We start from the raw sequence: 22,062 nt of genomic DNA, 5'->3' as shown, positions 1-22,062 counted from the left end.
AAATTCCAACAGCATCATAAAGAAAAAGGTCAACATGGTCTATTTACAAATCAGGATTTTATTTCTACAAAACTGAAAACATTGATTTGTGAGCATGACATTCATCTTTCAAAGATAACTAATATGTAACATGTGCGATCATTCTTCTCAAGGTCCAATCTTTGTTGAGAGTAAAAATTTCATTAACCAGTGATGTACTAATTATTTCTTTGCAACAAAACAGTACAAAAACAAGTTGAAAAATACAAAAACACCTATATACAGAAAGCAGTAAATGTGTTGAAACATCTGGAGCACCAAACAGAATAAATAAATTGATCAGACTGTCTTGTTACATGTAAGTGTTCTCAATGAAGCTTACCATAATAGTTCAGAGTCCAAGTATTCCAAAAATATACAGGATCATTTTTGCTATTAGTGGCTGTACTATGGCAATGTTAAGGATTTTTGTGGTACAAGTTCTCGGCTGTGTCCTGCTGCCAATTGGAAATGTGATTCTGCTGAGGCCTGTAGTTCATTGTTTATGTCTGAGACCCGCCCCATAATCCTGTGGATGAATGCCACATTATACAATATAGCACCAGATCAGCAGAATTTGTCAGCCCAATACTGAGTGTCCCTATGTAAATTCCGAATAGCATAATTTCATCTTTAATAGCTTAAACATGTCTTCAATTATCAAATTACATAATGTGTCTTATATAGCTCTGTTCTGTGTCAGATAAGTTAAAAGCTGTGCGCCAACATTGTTCAACTTCTTGTATATGTCTGATAATGTTGGATTAAGAGACTATTGCTCAAGCATTTGAAGCAGCACTCCGATAATAATCTGGGCATTACAAGTCAATCTCATATTCATTGAAATCAATGAAAATGTCCACATATTGCAGGTTCTTAACTGAATACAGTGGGTGGAATTTTACCAGCATGTCCACCCAAGGTTTGTACGATCCCGCCCGAGGACAACGGAGAATGCCGTTCTCTGAGCCTCGCCTGACCCCGGAATCAGGGGCAGGTAAAATTCCGGCCAGTGAGTCAGAACTGGCAAGGGAATTCTGTCTTCTCATCTGGGAGGGACTAGGAATCATCCAAATCATGTATTGGTTAACCCTCTGAGTGCAGCAGAAGAGCACTATGAAATGACTTGTTTTTTCCTGTCGTTTAATGGCCATAAGGTGCCCATTGTGGCTTGAACCAGCAAACTGCAATCCACTGGAACGTCACCTCAGATTCTTTGTTTGATTAGCATTGTTGTAAGGCGTATTAATCCCCATTTACAAAAGTGATTAGTGGATCTAAATACGAGAATGAAATAATTGTGCAAACAAACTTGTTGCTGAATTTAGGGTGAGAAAATTATTTGTGCTTATTATTTATGCGATCAACATTTGTAGAATGTCAGCATTTCTCATCATATCCAACAATGAGTGAAAATGTTCAAAAAACTAGCTGCTACTGTTGCTGTTTAACAAATGATTTTAATTAAATCAAAGTGCTGCCAACCTTTTATTCATGATTTCCCTCCCAGCTTTTCCTATGATTAATTAACGATTTGATGAAGCAAAGTCCGCAGGCACTGGTTGGTTTCTAGTACCTCAGCCAAGGGCTATTCTTCACATTGAACCATCAGTGACAATGAGTGACAATAGGCCATTTTGGAGTTTGCCAAAATATTTTGACCAGGAAATCTATAGAATTATCCCTCCTTCACCCCGATCCTCCCTCGCTGACATTGCTTTGCCAGAAGAGCTGCAGAAACCCTACCTATGAGTGTAAACTGCTATTCCACCCCACTGCTGATGATGTAATGCCAGCAAAGTGTAAGCAGAAAATATTTTTTTTGGCTGCCACGACAATGTAACCAACTTCGCTGAAAGGAAAACTGCAGCCTCTCTGCTTTTTGCCGGAGCAGGATGAGCAACCCTCTGCAGACTGAACTAGAATGAGTCTGCAACCGGATTGCAAGGTGATAGGAAAGGGAATAATGGCTGGATAGGTTGCTTTGGAGGAAGTAATTTATTTTTGATTTGATTTGATTTGATTTATTACTGTCACATGTATTAACATACAGTGAAAACTATTGTTTCTTGCGCGCTATACAGACAAAACATACCGTTCATAGAGAAGGAAACGAGAGAGTGCAGAATGTAGTGTTACAGCCATAGCTAGGGTGCAGAGAAAGATCAACTTAATGCAAGGTAAGTCCATTCAAAAGTCTGACAGCAGCAGGGAAGATGTTCTTGAGTCGGTTGGTACATACATACAGTTGTGCATACTTCGATGAGTGCAAATGCCACTGTTAATGTATTTATTAACTAAATACAGCAACAAGCAAGCAGCAACATGAAATCCAAGCAGGACAAAATAAATGTTCCAGAACATTGGGCATTAAAGTAATTTCTGTGGTCGCGGCTCATTTTTAAAGTTATTCATTAATTCTCTCAATGCATCTTGGGGATCCAAAGACTCCAGTGCAGAGATAACAGATGGATTGAATGCACGCTGGAGGTGGAGAACTCAGGCAAAGATCCTTTTAGCACATTCCTTAAACAGAATAAGGGAATTCAGGGATGGGAGGCCGTGAAAGTTGAAAGGGAGTGAAAACACCCCACTAATGAAGAATATACATATCGATGTTAATGAGCTATCATTGCCTTTGCACAACCCTAATAACCTTAAAGTGGCTTCCCGTTAAGGAACCTTTGGCTCATGAACTGCAGTAACCATTAATCTAAGTTCTGTTTTGAAAAGCAGTGAGAAAAAGCATTGATTTTTTCCACTCTGCAGCAAATAACATCTTGCATTAATATAGCACCTTCAATGTAATAAAACACCCGAAGGTACTTCACATGAGTGCTTCACATTGAGCCAAAGAAGGAGAGGAGACAAGAAACTAGATATTATGACATATCTTAAAGGTGGAAATTAAAATGGAGAGGTATGGATGTTTATGAAATGAATGCCAGAAGTTAGGGCCAAGATGGCTGAATCCAGCCATCAATGGTGGGGCAAAATACTGGAAGGGAAGGGATGGAAGTGTTACAGAGCAATGGAGCGGCAAACATTGGAAATAATTTAATATGGATGGAACATTTTTAAACCCAGGAGGTTTTATTCTGGGTGATATGTACACGGGTCTAGGTGTGGGCTGGGAGGCAATGGCTTTGCTTTTCTCAATATTTAGTTGGAGGGAATTTCAGCTCAGTCAGGACTGAATGTCAGACAATCAGTCTGACAACACAGGCAGCAGAGGGGTTGAGAAAGGGTGATGGTGAGTGAGGTAGAGCTGGGTGTTGTCAGCATATATGTATAATGTGTTTTCAGATGATGTCGCCTGGTGCAGTGTGTAGATGAGATATAGGAGGAGGCCAAAGGTGCATCTAACTGACAGCCTGCATTTATTCTCAGCTGAAAACAGCTAACTCAACACAGACTGGGGACTTTGCCCATCTCTTAGTGCCTTAGCTAGCTGAGGCCAGGGGGAAAAAGGAATATAATCTACATAATACACGTATATGTAATACAAGTAAAAGGGAATTACTTCTACCCTTTCCCAAGGATAGTATAAGTTAATAAAAGGATTTCAATATTTTCTTCGCATAGAATGAATGCACAGGATCTGTAATACCTGTACAAATATAAAGCTAAGTTATTAATATTGTTGATCAATAAATTTCTTTTTTTAACAAATATAGAATCATTATACACATTTAATATTGTTTAATTGCATTCCATCAAAGTAAGTTTCACACAATTTGACTTAGCAAACCTATGTACCTAAATATTTTGTACTTCTATTTTAAACTCAATGGGCGGAATTTTACAGCCCCTGCTGCCAGCTGGATCTTCCAGTCCTGCCGAAGTCAGTGGATTTTTCAATCGCTCGCTGCATTTTCTGACCCCGCCTCCACCATGGCAGGACCATAAAGTTCCACCTGTTCTTTCTCTTTAAATCAAAGTCATTGACCTACTGTTTTTGAAACAGTGCTGGGAGTGCCAGTTTGTGTCCGAGCTCCAAACACTTGCGGTTTACTGTCTTATAATCATTGTACACTCTGTTACTTGAAGAATATTAGGTCTGTGTTTGCTGTAAAATATTGCTGATAATATTAGTTTTATTAATGCACAAATCAGATAGCAACATCTGATGAGCACAAATGTGCAGTTAAATACAAAAAATCACAAGCTGCTCTGCGTGATACGCTCCTTTTCCATAAATGGCATGAAAATAGCATCTCGCTATCAAATGTACGATATGCTGTGAAATTTTAGATACTTATCCACCATTTAAAACTAGGGCTTGTCCATTTAATATCAATGTCCTTTTAACAGTGTAATCAGTTTTAATTAGCGCCAAGCAACCACTCTGAGATTGAAAATTAACTCGTGTAGAGTCTCATTCCTTCAGCTTTTAATTGTTGTTGGAGATTTAAAAATGAAATGACTTTTCTTTGTACTTCTTCTTTCTGTTTCTTCTTCTCCCTCTCTGAATCTCATCTTTCTTCTTTCCCTCTATGTATTTTAATTTCTGTACCTTATTTGACAATGAATTCACAATTCTAATTTACACTCCCTAGTCCAGAATCTGAATTGTCCAATACACAATCCTCAACCTAATTGGTTAAAAAGATGCACATTCTACACACTAGTCCCAAGTGCACTATACCATTTTGATTTCTCACCAACAACAACTTGCAGTGAAAATTCCAATGGAACGTAAATGGGTAAGTGCAAGTTTATTGAATGAAGGATGGCACTTATTCATGCTATGCTCATTCTAAGCCCTATGATTCATAGAACCGTTGGAGAAATAGATCATGGGTGAAATCTTACCAAACAAATGGAAGAGTGTTGTTTCTGGCGAGAAAACTAGCTCTCCAGAGAAATAGGTTGGTTTTCTGTCCAGATCTTACAAAACTCTGCCAAAAAAAAAATCAATGGGGCATGTTTCATTCCATCATGCAGGGGGCAGGGCTTCAACACACTGGCAAAGCTCAGCTGCACTGAGATCAGGGTGTCATCTTGAAAGGGTTCCCCAGTCAGAACAGCAATAAACCTCCTCCCAGGGCACCACAGAGGTCTCAGGGACTCTCCTCCCCAGACACCCCTCCATCAGAGCTGGCATTCAACTCTGGCCGCTCCAGCCCCCCCTCCTCCCCCGATCACCGGCCCCTTCCCCCACCCACCCCCCCGTGATCATTGGCCCCTTTCCCCTGATCATCGGCCCCTCCCCCCACCCCACAGCACCCACTTCTACCCCCATGAATCCCAACAGCCATTGTCGGCATCCCCTTCTCCCCATTCACTCTGGCCCACCGCCACATATAAATGAATCCCCCTTCCCCCATGAGGCTGCTACTGGGGTCCACCCTTTGGCATAGGTTGCCAACTTGTGCCAAGGGGCATTTCCAAGGGGCATTGCCAGGCCACTGCCTAGCCATGTTCTTCTCATGATGTGGAGATGCTGGCGTTGGACTGGGGTAAACACAGTAAGAAGTCTCACAACACCAGGTTAAAGTCCAACAGGTTTATTTGGTAGCACAAGCCACTAGCTTTCGGAGTGCTGCCCCTTCAAGGGGCAGCGCTCCGAAAGCTATTGGCTTGTGCTACCAAATAAACCTGTTGGACTTTAACCTGGTGTTGTGAGACTTCTTACTATGGTCTTCTCTCCCAGGGGCTATACTTACCTTTGCATCCTAGGGAGCCCCACAACAGGTTCACATCTGGGTCACTATCTGGTGAGGAGTGTGTTAATATTAAAATGTATTGAAATGTATGTAAATCAGGTTCACACCTGTTATAGGTGTGAACCTGATGACATCACTGATGAGGGACATATGCTATGGAAATCAATTTTTAATACATAAATATTTTAACCAACCAATTGAGATCCATATCAATTTGTTTCCTGTACAGTTTTGTACTTAAGGTAACTTTATTGTTCATGATTTGAAGCATTTCTTCACCCCTTTCAGAATATTAATGCACTAAGATTGAAAGGAATATAAAAGTAAATCTGGAACCACCTGTAATGATCAACTTTCAAAGCTATACTTGACATTTCACTGGGAACATTGATATAAATTCCAGTGGTGGTGGAATGTGTGTGGAACTTTTTACAACATGGCTCCATAAAAATATAGAAAACGTTGATTTTAGCCACAAGTTTTTTGAAAAGGATGTTGCAGGCCCCAGGGCTTATGTTCTCTCAGTTTAACAGGGATGTTGCCGTCTCAGCTAAAATCTCCGGTTATTTGTTTCAAACAAGCTATTGGATTTTGAAAAGCAGGCTTTGCTATTTGAATTTCAATACACGAAGGTGCTTTGAATCAGTTACGGAAATGTACAGTATACCAGAAAACTAATCAGTTCTGGATTTTTGCTACATTCAGCATGAATTTGACTATTAGGTTGAATAATAAAGCTATTTCATATTTTCCAAGAATGTTGCTTATGTTGCCCAGTTTCCAGTGCAGGCTGCTCAGAGGGTATGCAGCCAGCTCATATAAGCCAATACAAATTTCACAATTATTTTGGCATAATTCTCTACTAATATAATTGGTTCTCGACAGAGCTGGAAGCAGGCAAGGTCTTAGTTATATAATACGTAGCCATGTTCCTTACCCACAGCATAATGTGTTTTTAAGACAAATATAGATAGGTTCTTGATTGGTAAGAGGATCAAAGGTTATAGGGAAAAGGCAAGAGAATGGGGTTCAGAAATATTAGCCATGATCGAATGATGGAACAGACTTGATGGGCCGAATGGCCTCATTCTGCTTCTATATCTTATGGTCTCTTAAAGTTATAAACTACGAGAGATTATTAAATAATGCATTTCCAAATCAACAATATGGATTTGGAGAGGGGGTTGGGATAGGGGAGTTGGTGAAGGGTGCTGTAAATTGACTCACACATCAAAATGTGTGGGGATTGCAGGATGCTTTTAACCTGTATCCACTCATAACCTTGCAGGCAGTATAATATATTTGTGCTGCCTATTCTTTTCAATGGCCATTGTATACAGCCAGCTCTCCCATGCTGTTCATTGCCTGCATATGCCAAACATTGCAAACAGTTAATACTGCTTAAAGGTAGTCTGTGCCTCTCAAAGTATTGTGGATGAAAGAAGTGGTGGGAGTTTCCAAAAAAGCCCGTCTGCACCGTGATACTTTAAACAATAGCTGAATAAAGGGGAGAATGTGCACTGTGTTTAGACAGTGCACTTGGTGGCAAAGATGGAAAGAAAGAGATGTTCTGCATCTATAGGGAGGTAGGGGACCCCCCAAGCTCTATAGACCTGGATTTTCTCTGACTCCCTTGCATCAATTCTGATGATGTAATCTTCCACACTACTGCTTCTGAAATGTAATCCAGCTTTCCCATCCAAGGATTCACTTCCAAAGTAGTTGACATGGCCTTGGTCGCATCTATTCTATTTCTCACACACCTGCTCTCACTCCTTTCCCTCACTCCCAAAGCCATGACAGGGTTTCCCTTATCCTCATCTAACACCACATCCAACAGACCTTGTTCCATAACTCCAGTGCGATGTCACCATCAAACATATCTTTCCCTCCCCTTCCAGCAATCGGGGCGACCCCTCTCTCCATGATACCTTGATCCACACTTCAATTATCCCAACACCCACTTCCCTTCCAATGGCACCATCCTGTGCAAGTACAGGAGATGCAACACCTGCCCTTTCACTTCCCACTGTCCAGGCCCCTAAACATTCCTTTCAGATGAAACAGCAGGTCTGACAGCTTCAGTGGAGAGAGAAACAAGAGTTAATGTTTCGAGTCTAAATTACTTCTTCAGAGCAGCAATTTTTCTGTTTAGTATACTGGATTCACTGTTCATGATAAAAATTTTACATAGGTGGGACCAAACCTGGACTGGTTGATCACTTTGTGAAACACCTCTGTTCAGTGTGCAAGTGTGACTTGAGCTTCCGATCATTTGTATTTTAAGTCGCCATCCCACTGCCTGTCTAACTTCTGTGCCTTTGCCTCTTTCACTGCTCAGTAAAACTCAAAGTACTGCATCTCATCCTTGGATTAGACACTATATGCACTTCCAGACTCAATTTCAAGGTCACAAGCCACTGCTCCCATTTTTCCAGACAGCATGCGCTGGGAATGATCCTGCTGTTGTAATTTACTACTTGACCAGACCTATCCTTTATTTCTTCACTTGTTGTGGTATCATTCTTTTGTCATTTAAGACCAGGGGTAAATTTTCCAGTCCTGCCCACTGTGGGAATTGTTGGGGGTGGAACAGACAATTTGACGACCAAGTGTGGTCTAACTAGTGCCTTGTATAGTTTCAGTGAGACTTCCTTATTTCTATACCCCATTTGAAATAAAAGCCAACATTCCATTTGTCTTCCCTATTACCCGCTGAACTTGCATGCTAGTTTTTTGAGATTTATGAACAAGGACCCCAAATCCTTTTGTGCTGCAGCTTCCTGCAGTCTTTCTCCACTTAAATAATATTCAGCTCTTTTATTCTTCCGACCAAAGTGCATAACTCACATTTTCCAATATAAAATCCTGCCCTCTCACACCATAAGATGTAGGAGCAGCAGTAGGCCATTCGGCCCTTTGGATCTGCTCCACCATTCAATGAGATCATGACTGATCTGATATGATAATCCTCAACTCAACTTTCCCACCTTATCCCCATAACCCTTGATTCCCTTAAAAATCTGTCTATCTTTGCCTTGAACATCCTTAATAGCCCATCCTTTACAGATCTCTGTGGTAAAGAATTCCACAGATTTACTACCCTATGAGAGAAGAGATTCCTCCTCATCTCTGCATGAAATGGGTGATCCCTTACTCTGAGATTATGGCCTCTCATCCTACACTCTTCCACAGGGGAAACAGGTTCTCAGCATCTACCCTGTCAAGCCCCCTGAGAATCCTGTATGCCTCAATAAGGTCGCCTCTCATTCTTCTAAACTCCAATGAGCACAGGTGCAACCTTCTGAACCTCCCCTCATAAGAAAGTCCCTCCACACCTGGGATTAGCCTAATGAATCTTCTTTGGACTGCCTCAAATGCCAGTCTATCTTTGCTTAGACAAGAGGACAAAAACCATCCACAAAAATCTGGTACCATATTACAGGAAGGTAATTGCTCTGGAGAGAGTGCAGAGGAGGCTTACGAGAATGTTGCCAGGGCTAGGAAAGTGTAGCTAGGAGGAGAGATTGAATAAATTGAGGTTATTTTCCTTGGAACAAAAAAGGCTGAGGGGTGACCTGATGGAGGTGTACAAAATTGAGGGGAAGAGAGAGAGTGGTGCTGGGTGTCTGGAATTCGCTGCCCAAGTTGGTGGTGGAAGCAGAAACCCTAAACTCTGCACATCAAGTGCTGTTAGCTACAGGGCTATGGACAGGGTGCAGGAAGGTGGGATTAGAAAGAGCATCTGGGTTTCCTTGGGCTGACATGAACAAGATGGGCTGAATGGCCTCCTTCTGTGCTGTAATTTTTCTATGGTTAACAGACACAAAGTGGAGAGTAGGATTGATTCTCAGGATGATCCGGTACCACATGGTAGAGTGCTGGGTCCACAGCTGTTCACAATCTATGTCAATGATTTGGAAGTGGGGAATTTATAAATTTTAAATAAATAAATTTATAAATAAATTTACCAGGATGCTGCCTGGTTTGGAGGGTAGGTCTTATGAGGAAAGGTTGAGGGAACTTGGGCTTTTCTCATTGGAGCAGAGGTGGTTGAGAGGAGACTTGATAGAGGTTTATAAGATGATGAGGGGGATAGATAGAGTGAACGTTCAAAAATTATTTCCTCGGGTGAATGGAGTGGTAACGAGGGGGCATAACTATAGGGTTCATGGTGGGAGATATAGGAAGGATGTCCGAGGTAGGATTTTAACTCAGAGAGTGGTTGGGGTGTGGAATGGACTGCCTGCAGGGATAGTGGAGTCAGAAACTTTAGGAACATTTAAGAAGCTATTGGATAGGCACATGGAGTACTTCGGGATGATAGGGAGGAAATAGCTTGATTTGGGTTTCAGACAAAGCTCGGCACAACATCGTGGGCCGAAGGGCCTGTTCTGTGCTGTACTGTTCTATGTTCTAATATCCCAAGTGTGGTCTAACTAGTGCCTTGTATAGTTTCAGTGAGACTTCCTTATTTCTATACCCCATTTGAAATAAAAGCCAACATTCCATTTGTCTTCCCTATTACCCGCTGAACGTGCATGCCAGTTTTTTGAGATTTATGAACAAGGACCCCAAATCCTTTTGTGCTGCAGCTTTCTGCAGTCTTTCTCCACTTAAATAATATTCAGCTCTTTTATTCTTCCGACCAAAGTGCATAACTCACATTTTCCAATATATTCCGGCTGCCAGGTTTTTGCCCATCCATTCAACCCATCTATATCCTTCTTTAATCACTCCTGGTTTCCATCCAATACAGATCTTCCCTTTGCCCTCTCCTTCCCTCCCCCATTTTCTCGACCACTGCACTTATCTAAAACCCACTACACGTAGTTGTTTCCGGTTCTGGCATAGGGTCATCGACTTGAAACACTGCAACTTTGCTGCCACAGCGTGGGAGCCCCAATAGCTTGAAAACTAGGAGCAACCCTGCCTCGCTGTCTGTGGGACCCCTGCCCGCATTTACATGTGCCTGGCATCTAAGTCGTTGCTGTTGGGGCTGCTATCTCTTTAAAGGACAGCCACCTGACCCAGGGAGCTGCCAGCCAATCAGAGAGCCAGTAGCTCAGTAGTCTCATTGGCCCCACCAGAAGTGCGTCTGGACAAAAAGGACACACTGCTCTCTGAAGCAGCTAAGTGAGGTCTGGTATCATCTTTCAGTTCTGTTATCCTTCCAGTGAATCTTTTTGAATCTTCTCCATTGCCTCTATATCCTTTTTTAATATGGAGATCTGAACTTTTCACAGTACTCCAAGTGTGGTCTAACCAAGGTTCTTTGTAAGTTTAAAACAACAATTCTGATTTTAAACTTTCTATCCCTCTCGAAATAGAAGCCAGTGCTTTCTTTGGTTTTGAATGGCCTTTGTAACCTGTGTTGCTCTAATTAGTGATCCGTGTAACTGTACCCCGAGACACCTCTGACCCTCTAATATTTAGACATTTATTTTCTAAGCAGTATATGGCCTCCTTATTCTTCCCACCAAAATGTACCGCCTCGCATTTCTCTATATTGAAACTAATTTTCCAATTACACACCCATTCTGCAAATTTACTAATATCTTTCAATGCATTTTATTATAATCCTCCTCTATATTAACTATACTCTCCCGTGTGGTATTATATGCAAATTTTGAAATTGCACTTTTGATTTCTGAGTTCAAACTATTTATGTAAATAATGAACAGCAGTGGTCCCAGGCTGATCCTTGTGGATCACCACTTCTGACATTTTATCTAGTTTGAGTTATTGGTTTTAACTCCTACTCTCTGTTTTTGTAGTCAGCTTGCTATCTATTCAGCTAATTTTCCCCCAACTCCACATGGTCTGACTTCAATCATGAATCAACTATGCGGTATCATACTGAAGGCTGCTATTCCAAGTCTACTCCATTACCCTCATCTTCTCTTTCTGTTCCCACTTCAAATAATTTAATAAGATTCAGCAAGCATGATTTTCCCTTGTGAAATCTGTGCTGATTATTCTTTATCACATTTTCAGCTTTTAGATGTTTTTCTGTCACATATTTGAGCATAGATTCCATGACCTTGTCTACCACTGCAGTTAAGTTAATTGTCTACAGTTCTCTGGATTTTCTCTATATCACTTTTTAAATTCTAAATCGCTTTAGATATGCATTAGCTGTCTACCGGTCCTTTGATATTAACCCCTTTTCTAATGATTTTTAATAAATAAGTACTAGTGCCTCTGCTTTGTCTTCCCTATTTTTATATGCACGATGCAACCCATCCAGTCCAGGGATTTTGTCCTCTCTAAGTTTGCTCAGTTTATCAATGACCTCCCCCTTGTCTATCTTAACTGTTGTTAATGTTCTGCCATAGGAATTAAACTGTGAGTGAAACAGAAGTCACTGCTTTGCTTCTTATTTTTCTCACAACTATTTTTTTAAGTGAGCTTTATATATGGAGAAAAATATGACTTGGGAAATTACGTTACACAGTTTTATTGTGCAAAAGCTTAATTCATTCAGATCAAATTCCTTTCTTCATAGTTTTAGTGGAAGTGGTAACCTATTAGAAATCAGCAGATTACATCCCCATGAAAATAGTAGACCAAAGAATTTAAAATGACAATGTTAGTGTTTGTACAATAATATTTCAGATAGCAATTTCCAAGCTTGCATCTTTATGCAAATAAAATAAACATAGTACTAATTGAAAAAAATACAGAATTGATCCATCTACAGAAAAATTTTGTCAACAGCATTGTCCTAGTCTTAAGAATTCTACGGGGCAGGAGGGTGGTGTGTGGTTCTTAGAAAAGTAACAACTACATTGCTAGGGTAAGTTTCTCACAGACAGTTCTTCAAATTGAAATGATTTGCTTATTTATTTATGTTTATTTTATAATTGCATAAAACTTCAAGCAAATTTTTGAATATCAGTAACCTTCTCCAGTTTTATAATTCCCCAAGATCTCTGGGCTCCTCCAGTTCAACACATCCCCTATTTTAATCATTCCATCATTGGCAGCCAGGCTTTCAGATGTCTAGCACTAAATTCTGAAATTCTCCATAAAATCTCCTCATTCTCTACCTCTCACTCTCTTCGCTCTTAAAATCTCCCACTTGGTTAGATCTCCGTATCTGGCTTGGTGTCAAATTTTGTTTGAAAATGCTCCCGCAAAGTGCCTTGGGCTTTTGCTCTATGTTAAAGGCACTATATAAATACAGGTTATCATTGAAACAGCGCAAACATTCCAATATATACATAAAGTATTCAAAATATACACATGGTGTTGCAACCTCTATACATACTAGGCAGGCAAAACCTAAAACATGCATATAACTGTAGCTGTTCTCGACAAAAAAAACATAAAAGTGCATCAGATCTGTTTGTAAAACTTACAATTTTCCAATAAATTAAGCATTAATTCCCAACAGCAGTGACTTCTTTTTTTCCATAGTTTTTGTAGGTCACATTTTTAAATGTGGAAATTGACCCCCTGTAAAGTGGATTTGTACCCTGAAAATACAACAATACTTTATGAAGGAACAGAAACATTTATGTAGTTATGCACATAAAGCAAAGTGAATTATATGAACCACCTCTATTGCCACAGTAAGTTTATCATAGACTTTCTCCCTCCAACTTCCTTTTCAATGTCACTCCAAATGAGGCCACCAACCTTGTCAGCAATGACAATTACGACAAAACTAAACTGGAATTTACCAATATGTTTGGCCAAATAACACCAAGTTGTATATTTTCCGTGTTGCCCACTGCAGCTTTACCTATCCAGCTTATTAGAATTATAAAGTATACATGACATCTCTCTTAGCTCAGCAGCCTTTTAAATATTTGCATTCTATGTTAAATTTGAGATGCAAATTAACAGTGTAACTTATTTAATTTTAAATACATACCGTTTGCCACTTAGCCTTTGCTCGTTCAGCTTCAAATTTGGCCACTTCTTTGTGGTCGTGAATGGATATAAACATCTTCCAGATACTGAGGATAACCAAACCAACGACAAGGATTGCCAAAGAAATCCCCAAAACTATCATAAGTACATTTGGAGGCAAGGGGCATTCTGTGCAAACAATACAAGATTTCAAAGTGTAGCAGTTGCTAAAATGCAGGAATGTTGTTGTTATGATGTGACGTGGTGATTGACACAAGGGTTAATGTTAGAGAATGGGAGCTCAAGGTGAAATACAACATTGGATGCACTATACTGTGTGTGATAGTGATGGTGACCTGGATTTTCATTGAGTTGGGTTAACTTGGGAGCCCTTTAAAAATGCTGGGCCTGACCTGATTCTGGGATTCCCAACCCCATTCCTGGGCTATCTAATTATCGGGAGTGCCTTGAAAGGGTAAAACTGCTTCCTGGCAGAAGCCCACATCTGGCATTTTTGACCTGGCCGGCTCCATTGTGGAGACAGGTATTTCCTACTCCTCCCCAATTATCTTGCAGACACACCAAATTTTTAAAGAGTTGTGGTTCATGGCCCCCAAAAGGAGCCGTGATTGCTAGTGTTCATGAAGTGTTTAAAAGATAAGCTCAAAAGGTCCACCTCATGCCCCCCTAGGCCAGGTTCCACCCTCCCACTGCTCCCTAATTTTCCTTAAGCCCCTATGCCCGGATCTGCCTTTCCATTCACCCCCTCAGGCCTTCATACTAGGCTCTTCCCTTCCACCCATTCCCTATGTCTGCTTATATCCTCTATGCTAGGCCCTGCTCTTCCACCCAAATCCTCAGGCCCCTAATGCCCCGCATGCCAGGCTCTGCCTTTGAAAAATGTAATTCACTAATCACTTTCACCAATAAAAAATGTCTGGGTGACAATCTAATATAAGTGGCAATCATTCAGTCCCTTTGAAACTTCAAACACCATAAATACTTCAAACTACTTGAGTTATGTCAACAAACATTGTGAAACTGACCACAGAGATCAAAAAGTCTGAGCTGTCATCGAATCATAGAATCTCCACAGTGCAGAAGGAGGCCATTTGGCCCATCATGTCTGCACCAACTCTCTGACAGATCATCAATCAAACAATGTTTCTCTGGATGCAGGTGTTCTGTTATTCTAATGGATGTCTGGACTCTCAGCCAAATATATATTGAGGCAAAGTTCCGCAAAGTTTGTTGATTGAACTCAAGTTTCAAGAGTTTGTTATTTGTGATTTTTGAAACTTCACAGGGCCAGAATGTTTGACACTTTCATTAGCTCACTGTCCATGTTTTTTGCCATAGGAAAAAGTGATCAGTGGATTCCATTTTTTTCAAAGATTTTTAAACATTCCACTTTACAGTGGTTTTCATTGACTCTAGAAAGTATCATTGGATCAATGGGCATGGAAGTGCCATAGCCTGGCATGGGGGCATGAGGGGACATGGGGGTGGGTGGAAGATATGTGATGGCATGAATGGCAGGGGGAGTGCTTGGAGGGTCAAGGGGATGAGAAGTGGAAGGCCTTTTCATTTTTCTTTCATTGGGACCAAGTTCTACTGCACTGAGATGGTCTTTTCACCAGTCTGCCTCCATACCCAATGGTCCCTGTGGTTGCCTTCGCACTTCTTTCTGGATCAGCTGCTCCAACTTCAGCAGCACCTAACCCCCAGCAATGAAGGTCCCACCTTGGTGTGCATTTTCTCTGAAGACGGGCATGCCAAGCCAGCAATTTTCCAGACTTTCCCCTATCTGCTTTGTGGATGAAAATTCAGGCATAAATCTCACTATATCCTCCCCGCTACTCTGATCAAAAACTGGTGAAGAAATCAAAATATTAAGCGTCTGTAATCATTAAATGTGATTGTTTTACTGCTGGTTAATTATATTCTTATCATATTGAGCAATGCCTTTGTAAGCCCTTTTAAATGATAAATGAAAAAGCATTTTTCATTTGGGCGGCACGGTAGCACAGTGGTTAGCACTGCTGCTTCACAGCTCCAGGGACCTGTGTTCGATTCCCAGCTTGGGTCACTGTCTGCGTGGAGTTTGCACATTCTCCTCGTGTCTGCGTGGGTTTCCTCCGGGTGCTCCGGTTTCCTCCCACAGTCCAAAGATGTGCGGGTTAGGTTGATTGGCCATGCTAAAATTGCCCCTTAGTGTCCTGAGATGCGTAGGTTAGAGGGATTAGGGGGTAAAATATGTAGGGATATGGGGGTAGGGCCTGGGTGGGATTGTGGTTGGTGCAGACTTGATGGGCCGAATGGCCTCTTTCTGTACTGTAGAGATTCTATGGTTCTATGATCACTGATTTCCAGTCAACCTCTTGATTGTTCCTGCGACCCCCCCCCCCCCCCCCCCCCCCCCCCCCACCATGAGTGACCTAATGGGGTTCCCACCATGGAATGATGGTGGGAACCCTATTATAAAAAATATAAGTATGATTAGCGGGCCTCCCCACTGCAACATCCCCCCACGCTCGATATTAAAGGGATTCAATGGGGTACATGCAGAAAAACTACTTGTTCTGGTGGAAGAATCCACGACAAGAGGACACAGCCTTAAAATTATAGTCAGGCCATTTATGAGAGAAACCAGGAAGCATTCTATCACAGAAAAGTTAGTAAAATCTGGAACACTGTCCCCCAAAAGGCCCTAGATGCTGGCTAATTGAAATTTTAAAGACTGAGATTGATGATTTTGTTAGGTGATGTTATCATGGGATATGGATCAAAGGCTGGCAAGATGCAGGCCAGCTGTGATCTGATTGATTGGTGGAACTGACTCAAGAGACTGAATGGCCTACTTCCATTCTTAAATTCCTTAGCTGGTGGCTCTTCCTAAATTCATAAAATTTTATATCCATTTACTTCTCACCTCCTCTCACTTGTCTGTTTAGGATCAGTAGTTTTGTTTAAAAAATCATTTGATTTGTCAGCACAATAAATCTTCATTGGTAACTATCAATGAAAAGTTCACATTTAGTTTAGATGTCGAATCCTTAATTTAACAGATTTTTCCTCATTTTAACAAATGGCTAATTTTTGCCTTGCAGATGTGTAACATCCAGAAATGTGACAAGGAAAGATACGGCTAGAAACAAGACTTAGAGTTAAATTAATATATCGCCCAAGCTCACCTGTTTGTTTTAAATCAAAAAGATGTGATCTTCCATATCCATCCGTAATAATACGGAATGATATTGTGCAATCATTGCCACTTTTCAAAGAACAGTAGACAGATTGGTTTTCTTCAAATTCTACAAAAATAGTTTGGAAATATGCACATTAAGTTTTAAACATGTTTTTTTAAAATCAGTAAAATCACAACTGCTACCCACTGACCATGGTCTTGAATAATTGTATTTGTCTTTTCAATGAACGATAAAATAATTCTGCATTTCAGCACTTTTCAAATCTCACTTCCTACACAAATGTTTTGCCAGAAAGCTATGCCTGACTTCAATAGCTGCATGGGTGGTCCATCTGCAATGGCCAACAAATGCATCTGTCAACTTTCTTTCCTAAGAATTTCATTGAATCGGCTGCGCACATTATTTTACCATTCATAATATACTTTCTTCTGAACTCAATAGCCCACAATATCCATGATACAATGAAGACTAAAATGTGTTCATTGTTAGTTCTGACAACTAACACGTCTAGATTATATGACATTTAATTTATGTTCATACAACCAAAATGATGCTGAAACCTCCTGGATACGCTAGGCACTTTTAAAGTGAAGAAAGCTAAAACATTTGAAATATATTCACCAGAGAACTTGCAACTATAAAACAAGTGAAGCATTAAAATTCAGAAGTCATGTTTGTTTTTAAGTGACCACCACTTCATTCCACTGAAAGTGTTGAGGGGCTACAATAACAAATCTATACTGACTTTTATTTTAAGTTATTTGAGATCTTTATTATTCATTACTCAAAATAACTAAATCCAGTATTTGGCCCTTTCAATATTACATTTCCTGAGACCCTTTTGACATAGCTGTACCAAGTTTATTAATTATTAATAGATCAGTTGGCAGTGCACCCATGATTCCCCATTATGTAAACCCTGGGAGGAATTTTCCAGCCGTGCTTGCCCCAAAACTGAAAAATCTCGCCCGAGGTCAACGGATCTTTGCATGGTCCACCCTCCGCAATTCCTGTGGCGGATGGGATGGCAAAACTCCTCTCCTGTGTTTGAGATGACCTGCAGGATTTTGTACATCTATGAAATCAGCCTTTTTTTTTATCAGACACTACTTCCAGAAAAAGTAATTTTCTTTGCAAAATTTTGAAATGTTTATTGCAATCATTATGAGAAACATGAGTCAAAAGTGCAAGACAGAGGAGACATTTAGCTACTAAGTTTCTGAACAGCTAATATTCTAACTGTTGCATATTAATACTTATTGCCTTGGCCAGCACTCCATTATACATCTGACTTGAATCTGGTAGAGAGTGGAAAACTTCTGGGAGTCAGGAAATGAGTCATTTGGCACAGAATACTCAATGTCTGACTTGTTGTTCTAGCGACAATATTTATATGGTCCAATTAAGTTTCAGGTCAATGAAGGCCCCTCCCAGGATGTTGGTGGGGGTTTCAGTGGTGATAATATCATTGAAATTCAAGGGGCTGCCCATCCCACCTTTTGGTTCAGTGATAGCACTCCAATCGCTGATGCAGAAAGTTCAAGTCCAATTCCAGACACTTGACATTTCAGAGGAGTTCTGAGGGAGTGCTGCACTCGGAGTTGCTGTCTTTTTGATGGGAAGTTAAACCAGGACCTTGTCTACATTCTCAGATGGGACATATGCGAGTATTTAAAGAACAACAGGAAGTTTTTCCAATGTTCAACCAAAGCCACCAAAAAAATTGTTATCGGAATTTTCTGAAACTTTTGGATTAGGCAAGAAAAGTTATGCGAAACTCACCGTCTTCACAGACACCTTTTCTCACCTGATTAACGACACTCTGTACAATTTCAGAATGCTAGCGAGGATCACACAGCCAGCTAAAGGGGCGAGGCCTAAACATGCCAGGAACGCCGGGATTCTGAGGTCAGGAGCATCCCAATCTCAAAATGAAATTTAAGTGCCCCCCCTGCTCCCACATATATTATATCATAAGCATGACGTGGTCTTCATATGAAAAAACATCTGCAGTCTAATTTCTCTGTTAAAATTAATTTTTTCAGAATTGACGCTGGTAAAATGGATTTTTTGACATGCACCCTCATTAAACATAGAAATATAGACATATAAAATATAGGAGCAGGAGTAGGCCATTGAGCATTCAATGCATTATGATCATGGTTGTTCACCCAACTCAGTAACCAATTCCCACTTTCTCCCCATATCCTTTGGTCCCTTTAGCTCCAAGTGCTATATCTACTCCTCTTGAAAACATACAATATTTCAACTGCTTTCTGTGGTGCTAAATTACCCCTTAGTGTCAGGGGGATTACCTGCGGAAATACTTGGGGTTACGGGCATAAGGCCTTGGTGGGATTGTTGTTGGTGCAGTCTCAATGGACTGAATGGCCTCCTTCTGCACTGTCGGGGTTCTATGACATCTGTGACTTGTTCTTTGACTATTTGAAACCCACAGATCTTCAGAGATTAAAACAATGAGTTGTATCAAAACAGTGATTTTCACAGTAATTTCATTGCAGTGTTAATGTAAGTCTACTAGGGACACTAATAAGTAAACTTAAACTTGTTTCGGTTTTATTTTTTGATATGAAAGTAGTGTTTGCTACCTGCTGTTTGATTGATCGTTGAATCAACTAACATGCATTTTTCTTGGCATTCTTCTGCTGATCCATCCGCATTAGACAGGAAACACTCAACACAGCTCCTGCAAGAGAAATACCATCATACAAGATCAATAACTGCCAAGCCTTTGTCCCCATCATTAAAAAATGAAATATCTGTGTTTCTTAAGGTCTAGGAACCAACACAACTTGTACAATGCAAGTGTAAGGCATATACAGCTAGACAAAATGCCTCTGGAGAAGTTCAAAGGCAAGTATCCAGGTTGACATTTACAAAGTTGATACTTGACAAGCATTATTCAAAAGAGTATTTTCCTCAGAGGAGCCAAAATATTTTTTGAAAACACTTCTGGCACACTCTTTGTAGATAAGAAAGCTTTAGATATTCGTAGCTCTTTAAAAAAAAGCATCTCATGTCATATTACATAATAGGGAATGTTTGTAAAACAGCTACAGAATCTCCTTCGAGACATGTAATTCAATCATTAATTATCTTGGAGACAAAAATGTGCCAAAGGGCTATTTTAAAAAGAGGAGTTGCTGAAAGATAACACAGAACAAATGGCACTCCACTGCTAGGGACAGAGATTGTTAAATATCTCTATCTACAGCAGCTTATGAGTTGTTGCATAGAATTTTACAGCACAGAAGGAGACCATTTGGTCCATTGAAGTAATAAAGGTCAGCAAAGAGGGTCTTTGGGAAAAGTCTGACATGTATTTCTTTAAAACATCAGTACTTTCCACTTTGATGAGAAGCAACTGAATTTCTGTTAATGTGGAAACTTGAAGCACAAAATATTACATCTTTGTATCTTGATGTTTCATTTGTAAACCAAAGTATAAGACAGAGCTGAGCAAAATTTTCAGCCTGAGGGCCATATCTGGATATGGAAATTGTGTAGTGGGCAATAATTGTTCAAGAAGCAAATGATTTGTATTCAAACAGGGAGAACACAATTTTGTTTAAAAATCACCAGGGCTGTAACTTCTGAACTGCCGGCGTTGGCCTGGGGAATTCCTCTCATAGGTTTTCTAAGGGTTTGCACAGCAATTTGCACACTGATTTAAATTGCAAATCTTGAATGGTTCCACCAGGGTACACCAATAGTTACTCAGAAAAAGTTAAAAGAATTAAAACGTCTTCTAACTTCTGGATAACTATTGTAAACGCCCACACTGACACCCACTGAACTCCCCCCACATCTCAACTAATTCCCCCACAACATATTCCCCTTCACCCTAACCCCCCAAGGATTCTGCCCCCTGTGGAGCTGACCCAACCCCCGTTGTACATCTGATCTACCCGCTTGCAACCCACGGGCCCGACTGGACGAGACCAAACTTCACCCCCACCCGCCCCAACCTATGGACTTGACCTGACATATTCAACACCCATCAGCTCCATCTGACCCTCCCCAGACCCTGGCCTCTGCACCCTGACCTCTGAACCTATCACTCCTGACCCCCCAATCTCTGACCACCACCTCCTGACCTCCAACCCCACAACCGACCGGACTACATCGGACTCCAATCCCACTCCCCGACCCGTGGACCTGACCCAACATATCCAACACAGCCTGACCCTCCCAGCCCGGCCTCCGACACTCCCACGCCTGACCTCCAACACCACCCCACCTCTAACACCCAACACCCACTTGCCCTCAGACCCTTCCTTGAGACACAGACCCTCCACCACCCCCAACAGGACTCTGCCGGGGCCTGTGAGGAGACTTTCCAGGAAGGTTCTAAGCAGCTCCAACGATCGCAATTGTCAACATAATTGTTGAGAGCAGTTAAGTATTTATTTATTGTGATTCCTGTGGGCGATCGCTTTTCATTGCTAGTTGGAATTTTTGGCCTCACCACTATGTTAAAATAATACTACTGGACAATGCATTGTTAGAAAATTGCATAATTGAGTTGTTAGTTCATATTACTACAGAATTGTATTGTTCCTGTCAAAACACAAATTTTATTAGAGCTAAAGCTTTTCCTTGCATTGTGCTAGGTAAAATTGCTGCAGTTTCCCCATTATTGATGACTTATTTACATTTAATTCTGCAGTCAGCTTTGGTGCATCATCAATCATTCTCCAGTTGGTTTTGGCAATAAGCAAAATATATTCAAATTATGTTAGCTTTTAAGTAAGCCAGAAGTTATTAAAGAAATTTCTTTGTTAATCAACTTAACTCTGAATAATAGATATTCAATATAGATAAATTTTGGTTAAAATAAACATAAAACTTTTTTATTATTATAACTATATTATAACAAAGTGTTACAATAATTAAATCAAACTTACTCCCTGTTTAATTGAGGTGGCATGAGCTAGGGTTTAATAATAAGAGTGCAGCAGTAGTGCAGTGATAGTTATTGTTGAGAGTTAGCGAGCTTGTTGCAACTTACCAAAGGCTAAACCAGATTCCTCGGGTAGAAATTCACACTCCACAGCTGGTGAGGGTTTACAACTGAAGGGCTCTTGATGGGGTTTCTTGGGGTCCTTTGGATCTCTGCACACTCAGCTTTCCAGATTTTTTCACGACTAACATGCTGCTAATCCAGTCTTTAGGCTTTGTCACTTTCTTGATTACTCCCATCTTTGCAAGTTCCTCTCTCTCGTCTTTCAGATTGGGCTTGGGGGCAGCTGGAACTTTCCTCAGAAGATGTTGCGTTGGTCTCA

The 22,062-nt window shown here is 40.6% G+C and overlaps 1 protein-coding gene across 2 annotated transcripts in view; it reads right to left on the bottom strand.

Moving 5' to 3' along the window:
- Positions 1 to 3,479: 3,479 nt before the first annotated feature.
- Positions 3,480 to 22,062, bottom strand: part of itgb6 (integrin, beta 6) — a 52,125-nt gene continuing 33,542 nt past the window's right edge. Inside the window, exons 12-16 of one of the 2 annotated variants that reach the window (XM_078228256.1) lie at positions 19,366 to 19,463; positions 16,742 to 16,861; positions 13,570 to 13,736; positions 13,052 to 13,168; positions 3,480 to 4,087 (exon numbers count right to left, since the gene is read on the bottom strand). In XM_078228256.1, the coding sequence (XP_078084382.1) occupies positions 13,073 to 13,168; positions 13,570 to 13,736; positions 16,742 to 16,861; positions 19,366 to 19,463 (481 nt within the window). In that variant the 3' untranslated portion in view covers positions 3,480 to 4,087; positions 13,052 to 13,072. Of the gene's footprint in view, positions 4,088 to 12,133; positions 13,169 to 13,569; positions 13,737 to 16,741; positions 16,862 to 19,365; positions 19,464 to 22,062 lie in introns of those variants that run through there. The other variant, XM_078228255.1, reaches the window with a different exon arrangement.

The sequence above is a fragment of the Mustelus asterias genome, chromosome 14, assembly GCF_964213995.1.
Source record: "Mustelus asterias chromosome 14, sMusAst1.hap1.1, whole genome shotgun sequence".
Classification (NCBI taxonomy): Eukaryota; Metazoa; Chordata; class Chondrichthyes; order Carcharhiniformes; family Triakidae; genus Mustelus; species Mustelus asterias.
Note: the sequence above shows the minus strand (reverse complement) of the source record. Positions and strands in the feature narration are given on the sequence as shown.